The 15,299-nt window shown below is 36.0% G+C and overlaps 2 protein-coding genes across 3 annotated transcripts; one reads left to right on the forward strand and one right to left on the reverse strand.

Annotated features, from left to right (window-relative positions):
- The first annotated feature begins 49 nt into the window (after nucleotides 1-49).
- On the forward strand, nucleotides 50-10,696 carry PWP2 (periodic tryptophan protein 2). Its single transcript, XM_022050753.2, has 7 exons — nucleotides 50-1,597; nucleotides 2,165-2,416; nucleotides 2,540-2,632; nucleotides 2,797-3,168; nucleotides 9,247-9,591; nucleotides 9,829-10,056; nucleotides 10,164-10,696. The coding sequence occupies exons 1-7, from the start codon at nucleotides 389-391 to the stop codon at nucleotides 10,332-10,334; spliced, it is 2,670 nt and encodes an 889-aa protein (XP_021906445.1). The 5' UTR covers nucleotides 50-388; the 3' UTR covers nucleotides 10,335-10,696.
- Nucleotides 10,697-11,331: 635 nt separating this feature from the next.
- Nucleotides 11,332-15,023, reverse strand: GRX4 (glutaredoxin 4). Of its 2 annotated transcripts, none has more exons than XM_088221057.1 (7): nucleotides 14,669-15,023; nucleotides 13,547-13,656; nucleotides 12,909-13,043; nucleotides 12,673-12,772; nucleotides 12,164-12,230; nucleotides 11,691-11,769; nucleotides 11,332-11,559 (listed from the first exon to the last, which is right to left on the reverse strand). In XM_088221057.1, the coding sequence occupies exons 2-7, from the start codon at nucleotides 13,616-13,618 to the stop codon at nucleotides 11,503-11,505; spliced, it is 510 nt and encodes a 169-aa protein (XP_088077183.1). In that variant the 5' UTR covers nucleotides 13,619-13,656; nucleotides 14,669-15,023; the 3' UTR covers nucleotides 11,332-11,502. The 2 variants fall into 2 exon arrangements, with proteins under 2 accessions (XP_088077183.1, XP_021906362.2); XM_022050670.2 differs by having other exon boundaries at nucleotides 14,688-14,953.
- Between the last annotated feature and the right edge of the window lie 276 nt (nucleotides 15,024-15,299).

Consider the following 15,299-nt stretch of genomic DNA (forward strand, 5'->3'; position numbering starts at 1 on the left):
TTAATGGAATATTTTAGTTCTAATCTTAATAAAATGTTTACCTGGCTCATGTTTCCTCTGTTCTAAACCCCTAAAACCCTAGCGAGCTTCTAAATAAAGACTCGCTCCCGTCTCGCTGGTAACCGTACTAAAATCAGTGGAGGCTAATATGAACTGAATAAGAAAGACATTCTGTCGTTAACTTATTGTTTTTTTTTTTGTTTGTAATATTTTGATACAGTTCGTTCAGTGTGAGGTGGGTTAGGGGGAAATTATAGGCTTAAGTCTGCTGTAAATCATATCTCAGCACTTCTTTTTCTTCTTCTTTTTCCGGATTCTTGTACTATTTCTGTGTCACCGGTTGATCTCTTTCCTTTCTTTTTCCTTGTTTTCTGAGCGAACAAACGTCATGAACTATCGTTTCCATAACCTCCTGGGTGCCCCCTATCGAGGAGGCAACACACTTATCACGAAAAATACTCAGTTGATTTCTCCAGTCGGTAACCGGGTATCCATCACTGACCTAATAAAATCCGAAACCATAACCCTCCCTGTCCAATCTTCATCCAACATTTGTCGCTTGGCAGCTTCTCCTGATGGCACCTTCCTCCTCACAGTCGACGAGAACAACCGCTGTCTCTTCATCAATGTCCCTCGCCGAGTCGTCCTTCACAGAATCACGTTCAAGAATCAGGTGCATGCTTTGAAATTTAGCCCTGACGGCAAGTTTATTGCAGTGGGTACTGGTAAGTTGCTTCAAATATGGCGGTCTCCGGCTTTCAGGAGAGAGGTTTTCGCTTTTGAGTTAGTAAGAACATTTGCAGAGTTTGATGATAAGGTTGTTGCTATAGATTGGAGCTTAGATTCCGAGTATTTGCTTGTCGGGTCAAAAGACCTGACTGCGAGGTTGTTTTACGTTAAGAAACTAAAGGGTGCCTTGAATAAGCCATTTTTGTTTCTGGGTCATAGAGATACTGTTGTGGGTTGCTTTTTTGGTGTTGATAAGCAGAGTAATAGGGTAAATAATGTATACACCGTTGCACGCGATTGTTATATTTTTAGCTGGGGTTATAGTGGAAGTGATCCTAAATTAGATGAATTACGAGCGGAGGACTCTGAACCACCCTCACCAGGTACGCCAGAGAGGGATATGGAGGAGAATATAGAGAGTAGTGGAGATGGGAATGTGAGGAAAAGGAAGAATTTTGATGGTATTTTGGAGAAAAAAGAGTATTTGCATAGAGGGAAGTGGGAAAGGTTGAGGAAAGACGGGTTTATGCAGGGATCAGCGAAGGTGACTTCATGTGATTATCATAGGGGCCTTGACCTTTTGGTGGTGGGGTTCTCAAATGGTGTTTTTGGGCTTTACCAAATGCCCGATTTTGTTTGTCTCCATTTGCTTTCAATGTCAAGAGAAAAAATTACAACAGCAGTGTTCAATGAGCTTGGGAATTGGTTGACATTTGGTTGTGCAAAGTTGGGGCAGTTGTTAGTTTGGGAGTGGCGATCTGAAAGCTATATATTGAAGCAGCAGGGACATTATTTTGATGTTAATTGCCTTGCTTATTCACCGGATTCACAGCTTTTGGCTACTGGTGCTGATGATAATAAAGTCAAGGTAAGGAGAACTTCGATGGTCTTGCGAAAACTGATTTACTTTATATGCAGCTTTTCTTTTAGTTTACTTTGGAATGAGTAAATTGCTTGTTATTTGCGATCAATTGTTGCTCCTTATTGTTCCGGTGTTTCTGTTATTGTGCATATGATCGGTATATAAGAATGCATGTATTGGTAATGTCTGTAGGGGTTTCTGCCTTGTTTGGATATGCTGATTGTGGACTTTCAAATTTTTTGTCTAAGTCTGTTTTAGACTTGCAAGATTCAATTTTGCGACTTTTATTTTATTTTGTATGGGTTTTCAAATGGCATGCATAGCATGCTATTCTGGCATGTCTTCATTCAAATTGTATTCTGTCCTGAGTGTTATGTTCTTTCCATAGTACCTTTGGACATCTTCTCTATGACTTTTGCATAGAAAATTGTTTGATAGCAATAAACATAATGGTCCTGGAGCTCTGCTTACTGTATATCATGTTTTACCTGGGACTCGAAGTTTTTTTAGTTGCATAACTTTGATTGATGTTTTATTTACTGATTTGAGCAAAATAATGACTGCTTATTACAGGTTTGGACAGTTTCTTCTGGCTTTTGCTTTGTCACGTTTTCAGAACACACTAATGCTGTCACTGCTCTCCATTTTATGGCAAACAACCAATGTCTTTTAAGTGCTTCTCTGGATGGAACTGTTCGTGCATGGGATTTGTTACGTTATCGGAATTTTAGGACATTTACTACCCCTTCTTCTAGACAGTTTGTTTCTTTAGCAGCAGATCAAAGTGGTGAAGTTATTTGCGCTGGAACTCTTGATTCCTTTGAGGTGCGTTCATATTTTAACATGATTTGCGGATTATCCGTTCTTCCCAAAGTACTTTTATCTTTTTCTTCTGTTAAAAAATTCTTTTAGGATAATCTTTTGTCCTTTCTTTTTTGTGTTATGTAGGTTTTTGTTTGGTCAATGAAGACTGGCCGTTTGTTGGATATTCTCAGTGGTCATGAAGGTCCTGTTCATGGATTAATGTTTTCTCCTACGAATGTAAGGGCAAATATTTTCCTTGTCTTATTTGCAGTGGCTAAATATACTTTTTAGTTTTAACTTGCATACTGAACAAGCAAACGTGAACAGTTCTTCAGTTTGTTGGCCTTATTTTTTTTCAAGTTGTTCATAAGGAGTTTAATAAGTTGTATTTCTCTGTGTAGTCGGTCTTGGCTTCATCTTCATGGGATAAAACTGTTCGGCTGTGGGATGTCTTTGAAGGGAAAGGTGCTGTTGAAACTTTTTCTCACACTCATGATGTTCTTACACTAACTTATCGCCCAGATGGAAAGCAATTGGCTTGCAGCACACTAGATGGACAGATTCATTTCTGGGATCCAATTAATGGATTATTGATGTACACAATTGAGGGCCGTAGGGATATTGCTGGAGGACGACTTATGACCGATCGCAGATCAGCAGCTAACTCCACTTCTGGGAAGTGCTTCACAACTTTATGTTATTCTGCTGACGGCAGTTACATATTAGCTGGTGGAAGTAGCAGATACATCTGTATGTATGACGTAGCTGATCAGGTTAGTTTTCTAGTTTCGCTTTTTAATTATCGAAAGTTTAGGTTTTCCCATTTCTTTTCTTGTATCTTTTTCCTTTGTTTGTTTTTTCTTTGTGGCAATCCCCTCTGCATGAATCAAACAATTTCATAAAAGTTTCCATGTGCAGAAGATGGTTTATAGTAGACTGAAGTCACTGAGCTACTACGCCATGTTTGGGAACAAATCTATAACTTTTGTAGATTTCATTTATAAATCTGCATTTATTTTACTAGAAGATGATGAATTCTTTCTTACAATACAAAAATTTGATCTTATATGGAATTACAAGTAGAACTGGAATAATGAATGTTAAATTCTATAAAAATTATTAAGAATAGTTTGATGTGTATTTTATTGAATATCATAGTTCTGTATATACAAATTTTCTAAGATGGGAAAGGAAATATACAATAAATTAGATATAGAGTATTTTACCCTTATATTTTTTTAACCTAATTTACCTTTCTCTAACACTCCCTCTTAAGCTAGATATCAGAGTTGTCCATCCCCAGCTTGTCAATAAGAGTTCAGAATGTTGGATTGCTCAAATCTTTAATCAATAAATTTGCCAATTGAGAATGGTAGAGATACATGGGGTAAATATTAGGCCATTATAAAGTTCTTCTTTGATAAAGTGTTTATCGATCTCGGTATGTTTGGTTCGATCATGTTGCATTGAATTATTTGCAATGCTTATGGTTGACTTGTTATCAGGCGCATGAGATTTTTTCACTTGATTTTTAGGTCTTTTAAAGTTCTTATTATCCATAATAGTTTACATATCGCTTGTGTAATTGCTCGGAATTCTGATCTTGCACTTGATTTAGCAAATACATTTTGTTTCTTATTTTTCTAGATGATTAGGTTGCCAAAAGGGATATAATATCATCTGGTAGATTTTCTGCCTACAATTGATCTTTTATAATTTGCATCTATGTAGACTTATAGGGATGGTCTATCACTCTTCCTACACATAATTTTTTTTTCTTTTAAGTAATACAGTACTCTGTAGGCTGCTTGTAAGTGCATTTTTTTTTTTGACTGTGCATGAATTGACTTACAACACTTAATGCATGTGCTATGTTTGGTCTTATGTAGTATAGGTATATCAGTCTTCCAATTAATATCTTATACATTTTCTTGATTATTAGCGTATCTTCTTTTGTTACTCCTAATTTACAATTGGGATTAATATGAGTACTAGCTAGTTTACATATTGACTTGTCAGTATCTCCAACAAGTATGAAATGTATTTCTACTAAGAAATAAAGATCCAGATTTTAAGGAGTTGACTTCGGTTTTAAGAAAATTCTTGAACTTACCTAATCCTTAATTTTGAATTCCCTTGTCAAATACCATTTTAACATTAGTTTTTTCTTTCTCATCATCTCATCTATAATAATGTCATCAATGTATATTAGGAATGCTATAATTCCTCTAGTTTCTGAGTGCTTGATGAATAGAATGTGGTCTACTTGAGTCTGCTTAAATTTTAGGTTTATCATCACCATTGTGAACCTGTCAAAACATACTCTTAGCGATTGTTTGAGTTCATACAATGTTTTCTTCAATTTATAGACTTTATTTGGCCTTGTTTCTTTGACGAAGTCTGCTGGAATAATCATATAGATATTTTCTTTTAAATTTCTATGCAGGAAGATATTTTTCACATCAAATTATTAAAGTTACTAATCAGAGTGAGTAGTTATAATAAAAAGATAATGTTTTATTTAAAAAAAAAAATGCAGTGTTCATTTTAGTTACTGGTGTAAATGTCTCTTAGCAAACGATCCCATGTGTATAGCTTTTTGCCACCAATCTTGCTTTATATTTTTTTGTTGTCCCATTTGCCTTATATTTGATTGTAAAGACTCGCTTACATCTCTCCGATTTTTTGTTTTAGGTAGATTCTCAATTTCCTATGTCTGGTTTGTTTCAAGTACTTAATTTTCATATTCATATGCATTTTTTTATTTTTCATAAGATAATGCATCAGTATTATGTTAGCAATAAAATCTGTATTCAAATTTGTGAGAAAATTTTTATGGGATGGGGAACACTTATAAAACGATACAAATTGTGAGATAGGATAAAGAAAATATTTTGTACACTTTTTGATATCTTTACAAAGTACAATAAGTATATTACTATCAATTTGTATAGGTTTTTCGGACTTACCTCAATTCCAGTATCAAGATCAGATGCTTGGATTGACATAGGCTTAGAACTCAAGATCTTCCTCTTTGTATACACCTGAGAAAATCTAGAGTTTGGTATGATCTCTTAAGTGGATGAATTTTTTGTGGGCTCTAAAGTATGGACGCATGATGATTCATGAAGAATACTTTCTTGATAAGAGAATGATGAAATTGTGGTTAAAAATTCTTTAGTATTGTTAGTGCAAAATCTTTTTATGTCTGCTTCAAATTGAGTTTTTATTATCTTGCAGAACTATAATGTAATATGAATAATATCATATTTGCCTTTAAGTAAAAATAAGTAGGTGACTAGTATAGTTGTCAATAAACGAAATAAACCATCAAGTTCGAGAAATATTATGTGTGTGAGTTGGTCCCTAAATATCACTGTAGATTTATGAAAAATGAACTAACTTTTTTTGTTACTAACGGAAAACTTTACACGGTATGTTTTGCAGACTTATAGATATTACAGTATAAATTTTCATATTCTAAATTCTTAAATAATAAAAAAAATGTAATCTTCAAGATGAAAAAGATGGGTGCTCGAGTCTCTTATAGTAGAGCAAAATCATGTGTGAGGTAAGTAGTTACAATAAAGGATCTTTAAGGTGCATTCAAGTAGTAGATTCTGTTTCTAGCTTCAACACATTCAATCATCTTTCTGGAGTTCCAGTCTTGAAAGTCACAATGAGAAAAGTCAAATATTGTTTTGTAGTTCAAATCTTGTGATAATTCATTAATCAACATAAGATTAGTACATAGTTTGTGAACATGCAACACATTTTTAGGATTAGGATAGGATTAAGCTTAATATTCTCATTGCCTACAACAATATTGAGAAACCATCAGCAGTAACAATTTTCTAATTCTTTGGGCGGGAACATATGTGTGAAAATATTTTAAATTATTGATCATATGACCTGTGGGTTATGAGTCTATAATCTAAAATTTTTTAAAGGATTTATCTAAGACATTTAAATCATGTGAAAAGAAAAGCACAACTAAGTATTTTATTGCACTTATACGTATAGACTTCTCAAGGTCCTCTAATCGATCTTGCAGTCGTTCAATCTTAGCTTTGAAAGTAGTGAGACCTGATGTGTTTTCTTCCTGTTGGTTGACTGTTTGTGAATGTTCGGTTGGGTAGTTTTTTATTCTCACTCATTGTTGAAAGTACTAGGATTTGCCGTGCAGTTCCTGACATTTTTATTTGGTGTATCTAAGCTTTTTGCAAAAGGTACGCCAAAGATTGTCTCTGTTATCCACTTCCGGAGTCGTGTTCTAGGATTACTGAAAGTGCTAGGATGGCTGTGCAACTCCGGACATTTCTACTTGGTGTATTTAAGCTTTTTGCAAAAGGTACGCCAAAGATTGTCTCTGTTATCCACTTCCGGAGTCGTGTTCTAGGATTACTGAAAGTACTAGGATTGTCGTCCACTTCCGGAGTCGTGTTCTAGGATTACCGAAAGTACTAGGATTGTTGTGCAATTCCTGACATTTTTATTTGGTGTATCTAAGTTTTTTGCAAAAAGTACGCCAAAGATTGTCTCTATTATCCACTTCCGGAGTCATGTTCTAGGATTACTGAAAGTACTAGGATCGCCGTGCTATTCCTGACATTTTTATTTGGTGTATCTAAGCTTTTTGCAAAAGGTACGCCAAAGATTGTCTCTGTTATCCACTTCCGGAGTCGTTTCTCAGAGTGACTTACGTTCTTTGTATGTTGACGAGGTTTGGTATCTCGTGTGGCCAGGCTAAACTATTGGTGGAGCGAGATTTTATCATGACCATTCTTCTTCTCTCTTTCATTTTTATAATTGAGATTACTTCATTAAGTGATGTTATTTCCTCTTTTCCTAAAATTTATATTTGTACTTGATCATATTCAGGATTTAGTTCTGCCATAAATTGATATGCACAGTTTTTTTTTTTTACAAACTTCTTGAGATGGGCTACATCTCAACTGCAGTACACAATAAGACTGGTACTGGTCCAGTTTCTGCCACTAGCTTTTAACATGTTATAATATTCAATAACTGGCCTATTCCCTTGTTTGGTCAACTATGTCTTGACAGTCAAGTTATAAATCTGTACGAAGTCCTTGATTTAAGAGTGAGTTTCGCCGATTGCATCCTACATTGCTATTTCTGTGGGCAGGAACATCACAGTCTTGCTGATTTCTAGAATCATGAAGTGCTAAAGCCATGTCATGATCATAGAATCCTCTTCGTCCCAAGCATGAAATGTGGGGTCTCTGGGATTTGGTCTGATCTAAGAAGATAGTTGAGATTGCCCATTCCTCTTAGAGTAGTTTCACCAGCTTAGATAATCCTTTCTCATGAAGTGCTAGGCTGCCGGGATTCGTTGAAATTCACTGGTGGTACTCCCCATGTGAAAGTGGGTGTCAGTCTTTTGAGATAATATATCTGATACCCTCTGAGAGTTTTACGGTAATTATGATCGAATAAAAAATTACAGGAAGGATTTTACGAGGAGGATACACGGCTGTGTGTATCTAGCCTGATGAGCCAGAGCTACTGTGCAGACAGACAGAGCTTGCTGTGCTATGCGGACAGACTGGAGTTGAGCAGAGGAAGGTTTGTGATGTGTGGTCAGACAGATACAACTGTGCTGGGAGTGGCAGGAGATACAGCAACTCCCAAACAAATGCAGACAGGCGTGGTAGAAGAGAGTCGTGGCTCTGCTGGACCGACAGAGTGGACGGATGCATGAGTAGTGCACAGAGGAGCAGGCTGGTCTTGTTAGGTCTGTGTGTATCTGGCCAGAGCTGCTGTGCGGACAAACAGAGCTTTCTATTCTGTGCGAATGGACTGGAATTGACCAGAGGAAGGGTTGTCCTGTGTGGTCAGACAGATGCAACTGTGCTAGGAATGGCAGGAGATACAGTGACTTCCAAACAAATGCAGACAGGCGTGGTAGAAGAGAGTCGTGGCTGTGCTGGACTGACAGAGCGGACGGATGTGTGAGCAGTGCATAGAGGAGCAGGCTGGTCTTGTTAGGTTTGCGTGTTTGCGCGACTGAGGGAGACCGTGACTAAGGGATGCATGGATGGTGGTGGCTAGGGCTGCGCATTTAGGTGAATTGTGCGGCTGAGGGCGACAGCAGCTGGTTGCAGTTAAGGAGCTAGATCCTCTAATGAAGGCCAGTCTTGGTGGAGATGGTTGGCTAAGATGTTAGCTTGTGGTGGAGATGGCCGATCTGTAGTGGCCGGCAACTGGAGTTGTGGTGACCGGCAATGAAGGCTGACCCCTTTTAGGGTTTTCTTATTTCGGCAATAAAGGTCAAACAGAGCTTGTTAAAGAGTTTACAATTAACCTAGAACTACTCTTTAACCTAATTTACCTTTTAACAAAAATTAATAGAATTTAGAACTCATAATTCAATTTACACATGAGATTCCATATGAGACCAATTTTTATTATCTTCTAATAGTATTTACATCATCTCGAGCTTGAATTAAGTATGATTTTGTAAATGAATTTACTGGATTTGTCTAAAGATAGTCTTTATGTGGGATATATGTTCTGAATGGACGAAATTTGAGCTAGCCATGAACTATTGTTCTGAAAGATTCTTTCAAAAAAACTGTGTAAGATGAGCTAAAACATCAGAAATCAATAAATCTTAAGCATGTTTTTGACGGAATTTTTGTTTCTCTTGTTGATACTTGCTTTTCTGTACATATATGGATGTTTGCAAATTGGTCACTCCTCCATGGGTGTGTCAAATTGACCTTTATTCTTTACTTATTTCTGGCACCGAGATATTAATTTTCGAATTTTCAATCATATGAAAGGTTTCTCACTAACATCTGTTGTGTTATGTTTCTACTGCATAGGTTCTTCTACGTAGATTTCAGATAACTCACAATCTCTCACTAGATGGAGTTCTAGACTTCTTAAACTCAAAGAAGATGACGGATGCTGGCCCACTGGACTTGATTGATGATGATAACAGTGATACGGAAGAAGGTGTTGAGAAACAAACCCGAGGAGACTTAGGTTATGATTTACCAGGATCCATGCCCAATCGTGGGAGGCCTATTATTAGAACAAAATGCCTTAGAATTGCACCAACTGGAAGGAGCTTTGCAGCAGCAACAACAGAGGGAGTTCTAGTTTATTCAATTGATGAATCTTTTATCTTCGATCCCACTGATCTTGACATGGATGTTACACCTGAGGTATCTTTTCTCCCTCTCTCTAAACATGTCTAAGCCTTAGTTTTCTACCCAATAAAACTGTTGCTTTTGATAAATTAATAGGAAAAGGAACTCAAAGGAGAAAGATAATAACTAGTTTTCCTTCCTCTGTTTTAAGATATGGCTCAGTGTGCATTTGAAGATACGGCTCACTGACCTTTAACATAGTTCCTTCATTGATTTAAATTTATTTATTGTTGTGAATACATTCTTGTATAGGCCATTGATGCAGCACTAAATGAAGATCAACCAAATAGGGCTTTGATTCTTAGCCTGCGTTTAAATGAAGATGCTCTTATAAAAAAATGCATTTTTGCTGTTGCTCCGGTTGATATTCCAGCAGTTGTCTCATCAATTCCTTTAAAGTATTTGCAAAGGCTGGTGGAAGCCTTAGCTGATCTCCTAGAAAGCTGCCCACATTTGGAGTTCATCCTTTGTTGGTGTCAGGTACTCCCTGTTGGCAATTGCAACCTGCTTGGTTCAAATTAAATCTAGGTTCAAATAATCACTGTTCTGGTATTAGTTCTTAGATTGGCTGTGACTGTTTATTGCAGGAACTATGCAAAGCTCATGGTAGCTCCATTCAGCAGAATTCCAGAAATCTTCTTCCTTCTTTGAAATCCTTGCAGAAGGCAATTACTAGAATCCATCAGGACTTGGCAGCTATGTGTTCTTCCAATGAATATATGCTTCGATATTTATGCTCCATGAACATAAAAAACTAATGGAGAATACAGCTAGTTGGAAATTTGTAAAATATGATGAGGAAGAAAATATATTCTCAGTTACCTCTTGTAGCGTGGACCCAGATTTTGCACTTAAGCTAAAGTGGTTGTGAGAAGCTTTGGTGCTTTTGCGTGCTGAAGATTTTGCTATATATTCAGTGCACCATCAATACTTCCGAAGTAGATATAGCATTTTCTGGTCCATGGTTCAAATGCGGTAGTCTTGTAGTGTCTCGAGTTTTCTGCTTGCAAATTCAGAGCCCTTGGAGAGATTTGATTGTAATTTGCTATTTTTTGATAAAAATTCTTTTGTAAGCCGAAAACAAAGCAATTTGATGGAAATTTTGATTTTACTTCTTTTATCATTGTTCTCTCAGGACTTTAATATGTTTATTTAACTGGGAGTCTGGCGGTGATTATTCTTATGACATGCTAATTCCATTCCATGTTAGACAAAAAGATGCTCATTGGCTTTCATAAAAGTTTTGAGAACATTATGTATACATTGAAATGAGATTTGAATATTTTCTGGTCATACAATTCTGTGAAGTGCATTTTGTTTTTGTGTGGGGATTATCTCATAGGGGATTGTATTAGGATTATATTGGTATAAATGTTGTTGAACTTGGTATATGTTTTTAGTTGAATCTAAGATGCAAGAGATCTCTTAGAAACTCTATAAACTTCAAATTTCAGGTATTCGATCCAGCAAGAAAATCAGGATATATATTCTGGTACTGTACTAGTATTTATAACTGTATTCTTCAAGGAACAAAGGATATATACATATATATATATATATATCCAACTGATTTGCTTTTGTTTTCCCATCTTACTTTTTGTGATAAAAATCTGTTGGTAAGTAGCAATACTAATCCCTAAATTCTATAGTAGTTCTTGACAGAATTAAAGAAGCAATGATCACTCCAAGAATTGTTTCAACAATTCTTTTGACAACTACAAGAATCAAAACAAAAAGCAGACGACTCTCAACATATGGAAATAAAAAAGTTGACATTTATTTATGATAACTAAATGTCTATCTCTCCACAAAACTTGTCATTTGAACCTCAATACAAAATAAATCTCCCCTTCTTTTGCAGTAATAACAACCAAAGGAAACAGAAAGGCTCTAACAGCTAAACCATTCTTCATGGTCAACCATTTCTCATTCAGACTTCTGGCTGGCACTGATATCTTTGAGCTTCTCCTTCAGTTCACCGGTCTACAAGGCAACTCATTGTATTAGGGTAGTCCAAAAAGCAGCTCCAAATAAGAAGAAAATGACCGGTTGTTTTTTCTTTGTTTTTTTGTTTTTTTGTTTTTTTTGTTTTTTTCTATTTACAAGAAAACTACCTGATGCATGTTGAGGATTATATCTGAACCTCCAACGAAGTCTCCCTTGATAAAAATCTGAGGAAATGTAGGCCAGTGGCTGCATAGAAGACGTGCACAAGTTCAGAAACAAGCAGGTGAAACTTAAGATGATAATTATCAAACTAATTTACTAGAAGACAGATACAAAAATCCTTAAAAAACAATTCTTTCTGGCAGTCGAATGATACGGGATGAATATGATCATTATATTCAATATGTTTACTGATCTGTATATGACACATTCGATACCCGATTTTAAACAAGACTGAAGATACAAGAGGAATGGAAAAGAACAAGATTCAGATTCTTGACAGATTAAAGGCTTTTAAAAAATTGTTTTAACTCCACACAGCAGTTCTCTTTTCCGTTCTTTTACCTTTTCTAGTGGTGTCAAGTCATCATGACAGGAGTATCTTCACTTGTGAATAGAAAAAATATCTAAGCTCTTTTACCTGAAGGCTTTTACAGCACCTTTCAGCTCGGGATCTTCCAGGATATTTCTAGCATTTAAAGGCACACCTGCAGAGATCACAGCCAAAATGAGAGAAATACCATAACCAATGGACGCATTAGATAGGAAAAGTTAAAAGCCTACAACTTTTTGTGTGTGTATATATTTATAGAAACGGCTCGGTGTATGCATTCTCTTCCTCCCTTCCTCCCATCCAGCCCCCAGGAAATTAATTCACCATACAAATATGATACATAAAATGGATTAATTCTCACACACAAGGAAGCCGTCTCTATCTCTCATAGACATAAAATCAACTGTAGAATCAAATAATTGGAATTACTAAGAACATATATAAACCTGCAGCATGCACATACGGACACAATAAAGGACTCTTGCATGCATGCACGCAAACACACACAATCCTTCTCTTCTTACGTCTGTGCATGAACATCCACAAAATTCAACTACACAATGGATTAATTCAAGTTACAAACTATGAAAGCTTACTATATTGTTTCAACACTCTTACTGCCAGAGAGCTGAATCCACATTGAGGAAATTCGGGCACTCCTTTCATGTAAATCATAACAGGATTTTCTTTAACATCCTATCCAGAAGAAAATCACTATCATTAAACATGGATTACAAGTGAAAAAATGCCCTTTTATAAATAATAAGGTATGGTCAAACATTCATAATAGGCTTATCTGCATAACAAAAAAAGAGACAGAAGATAACTCCACCTGCTCCACTACATCCTTCAAGGACACAGCTGAATTATTAATCTTATTGGTGGGTCTAAAGTCTTCATGCATGTCAGGATCATTGGTCTCAGAAGTAGAATATCTTATTCCATTTTGATATAATGCTCCAGATACCTGCCAGTAGGTTCAAAACAAACTATGATGTATCATTATTGCTTCTATTTTTATGATTTATAAAAATTTTAATACTGAGTTGATCCCATAAGCAAGCCGTCACCTCGGAGAGCTCTCAACCCAAACTTTGATCCTCTTTTTTGTTAAACTCACACAAATGGAAATATAAGCATAAACTTCCTGCTAATTTTGTATATCTTTGATAGGATAGAATATGTTGCCAACAATAACTAAAATATGTTCTCCCAAATTCTTATTGATGTTAAAACCAACTGAATCTACACAGTCAAACAACTGAAATAGCGAAAAAAAAAAAATCATTTTTGCCTATCCTGTCTTAGTACTTTGCTTGATAACTGCCCTTATCTTGCCATGTTAAAAGAGCTAGAAGTACTTGATAAGCAAAATTATTCTCTCTTGATAAGCAAAACTATTCTCTTGCATCCTGCGATAATCTGACCGTATAATCAATTGTTAAGGAGTTAAAAGTTCTTGATTCTTACAATTCTACCAGAACGGGCAGCTGGTAGACTTGATATTCCCTTCAAGAGTATGTTCGACAACGACCTTGCCATGTCCTTCACTACTGAGCTTAACAAACTTACAAGATTATCTGCACAATATCAACAACATGAGCAGGGTACCACAGGTCTTCGCATGTAAACAGCAATCGAAAATTTCAAATTTCAAGTACAAATTATGCAAAACCTTAGAGTAAAGCAAACACCAGCTAACTGCAAGAAGTATGAGGAACTAAACTGTAAAGAAACTAAGGACCAAAAAAGAAATGACAGAATCAACTGTTTGGTTGCAGTAGAAAATGAAAGAACAGAGAATAATGGAATTAATATTATCTAACTTTTGGAGAAATTTGAAAGAAGCAAAAATCCTAACTGGGTCTGGGATAATAATAGCTGAATAGAAGTGGCTTACAGAAAGAAATTTCAATAAAGAACATTGAGTTTTCATCTCTACTCTAGAGAGAGAGAGAGAGAGAGAGAGAGAGAGAGAGAGAGAGAGAGAGAGAGAGAGAGAGAGAGGAAGGAAGTCGCTTTTTCCTTCCTTTATCTGTGTTCTTGTTGCCTTGTTAACTTGGAGCGGAGGATGACGGAAAGAATTAGATCAAACTAAAAATAGATGAAAGAAAAAAAAACAAAACAAAACTAGTGGCCCTGGGTGTTGCTGGCGTTGAAGTGGCATTGGAACTGTGAGTTTGATCCCAAGTTCCGGGGTAGTTGCTCAAACCGGTGTTCGTGGTGGCGATGAAGAAAAAGTTCAATGGCAGGGCAGCAAAGTAAAGAAGAGAGGAGATAATGGCAGTACAATTTCCACAGTAAGTTAGTCCCAAATAAACGATAAAATTGGAGAAACTGTTTCGCGAAGATAATAGAAAATTCGTTAACGACAAAAAATGAAGAAAGCTGAATGATAGAACAATAAAATTCATACACAAAAACAATAACTGGCCAGGAAATTCATCGAATACAAAAAAAAAGGGGGGAAAGAAAGCAGAGAATCGTAAGATATTCATAGCATATACCAGATAATCTCATTAAATCAAAGGCAGAAACAGAGAGATAATCGCTAACAATAAGTTTAAATAAAATCAAGCAAAAGAAGAATACAAGAGAAAATTTAGAAAACCTCGCGACGGCTGTTGAAGAGAAGTATGATTTGGAGCAGACGAACAGGTTTGGATCAGATACGGGAAAATAATTTATCACGTCCACTGAATAAAACCTCAAGAGCACCGGAAACCAACCTGAAGAAGTGGAAAAATGCAGGAGGTGATTCCAGCCGCTTGAGGAGAAAAACGAGATCGGCTGAATGGCAAAAATGTCATTTCAACTTTATTATTTAGCTTCAAATAATTATTTTTAATAATCTTTTTTTTTTTTTTTTTTTTTTCTTCTCTATTCTCCATTAACCCTAGCTCAACTTTCTCTGGAACTCTTCTCTTTGATTTTTCTCCCTCAATACCTCTTCTACATTCTTGTCTGGGTCGAGACTAAATTCCTTCACTTGATCGGTTTATCTTTTGTGTTTCTACATAATTTTTTCATTAATCAATCAGTTAATTCTCTTTATAACTTCATCATAGAGCAACCTCTTGTCATAGAACTGCAATCATTAGAAAGATACAGTATTTCCAGACATATGATATAATTTTTTTATAGTTCTTGCATGGTTCTCCAAACCATCATCTGGAGTCTCTATTGGAGTGTAGGGACCCGCCGTATCGTTCACAGAAACATG

The sequence above is a fragment of the Carica papaya genome, chromosome 5 (assembly GCF_054855325.1).
Source record: "Carica papaya isolate Zhongbai chromosome 5, ASM5485532v1, whole genome shotgun sequence".
NCBI classification, from domain to species: Eukaryota; Viridiplantae; Streptophyta; class Magnoliopsida; order Brassicales; family Caricaceae; genus Carica; species Carica papaya.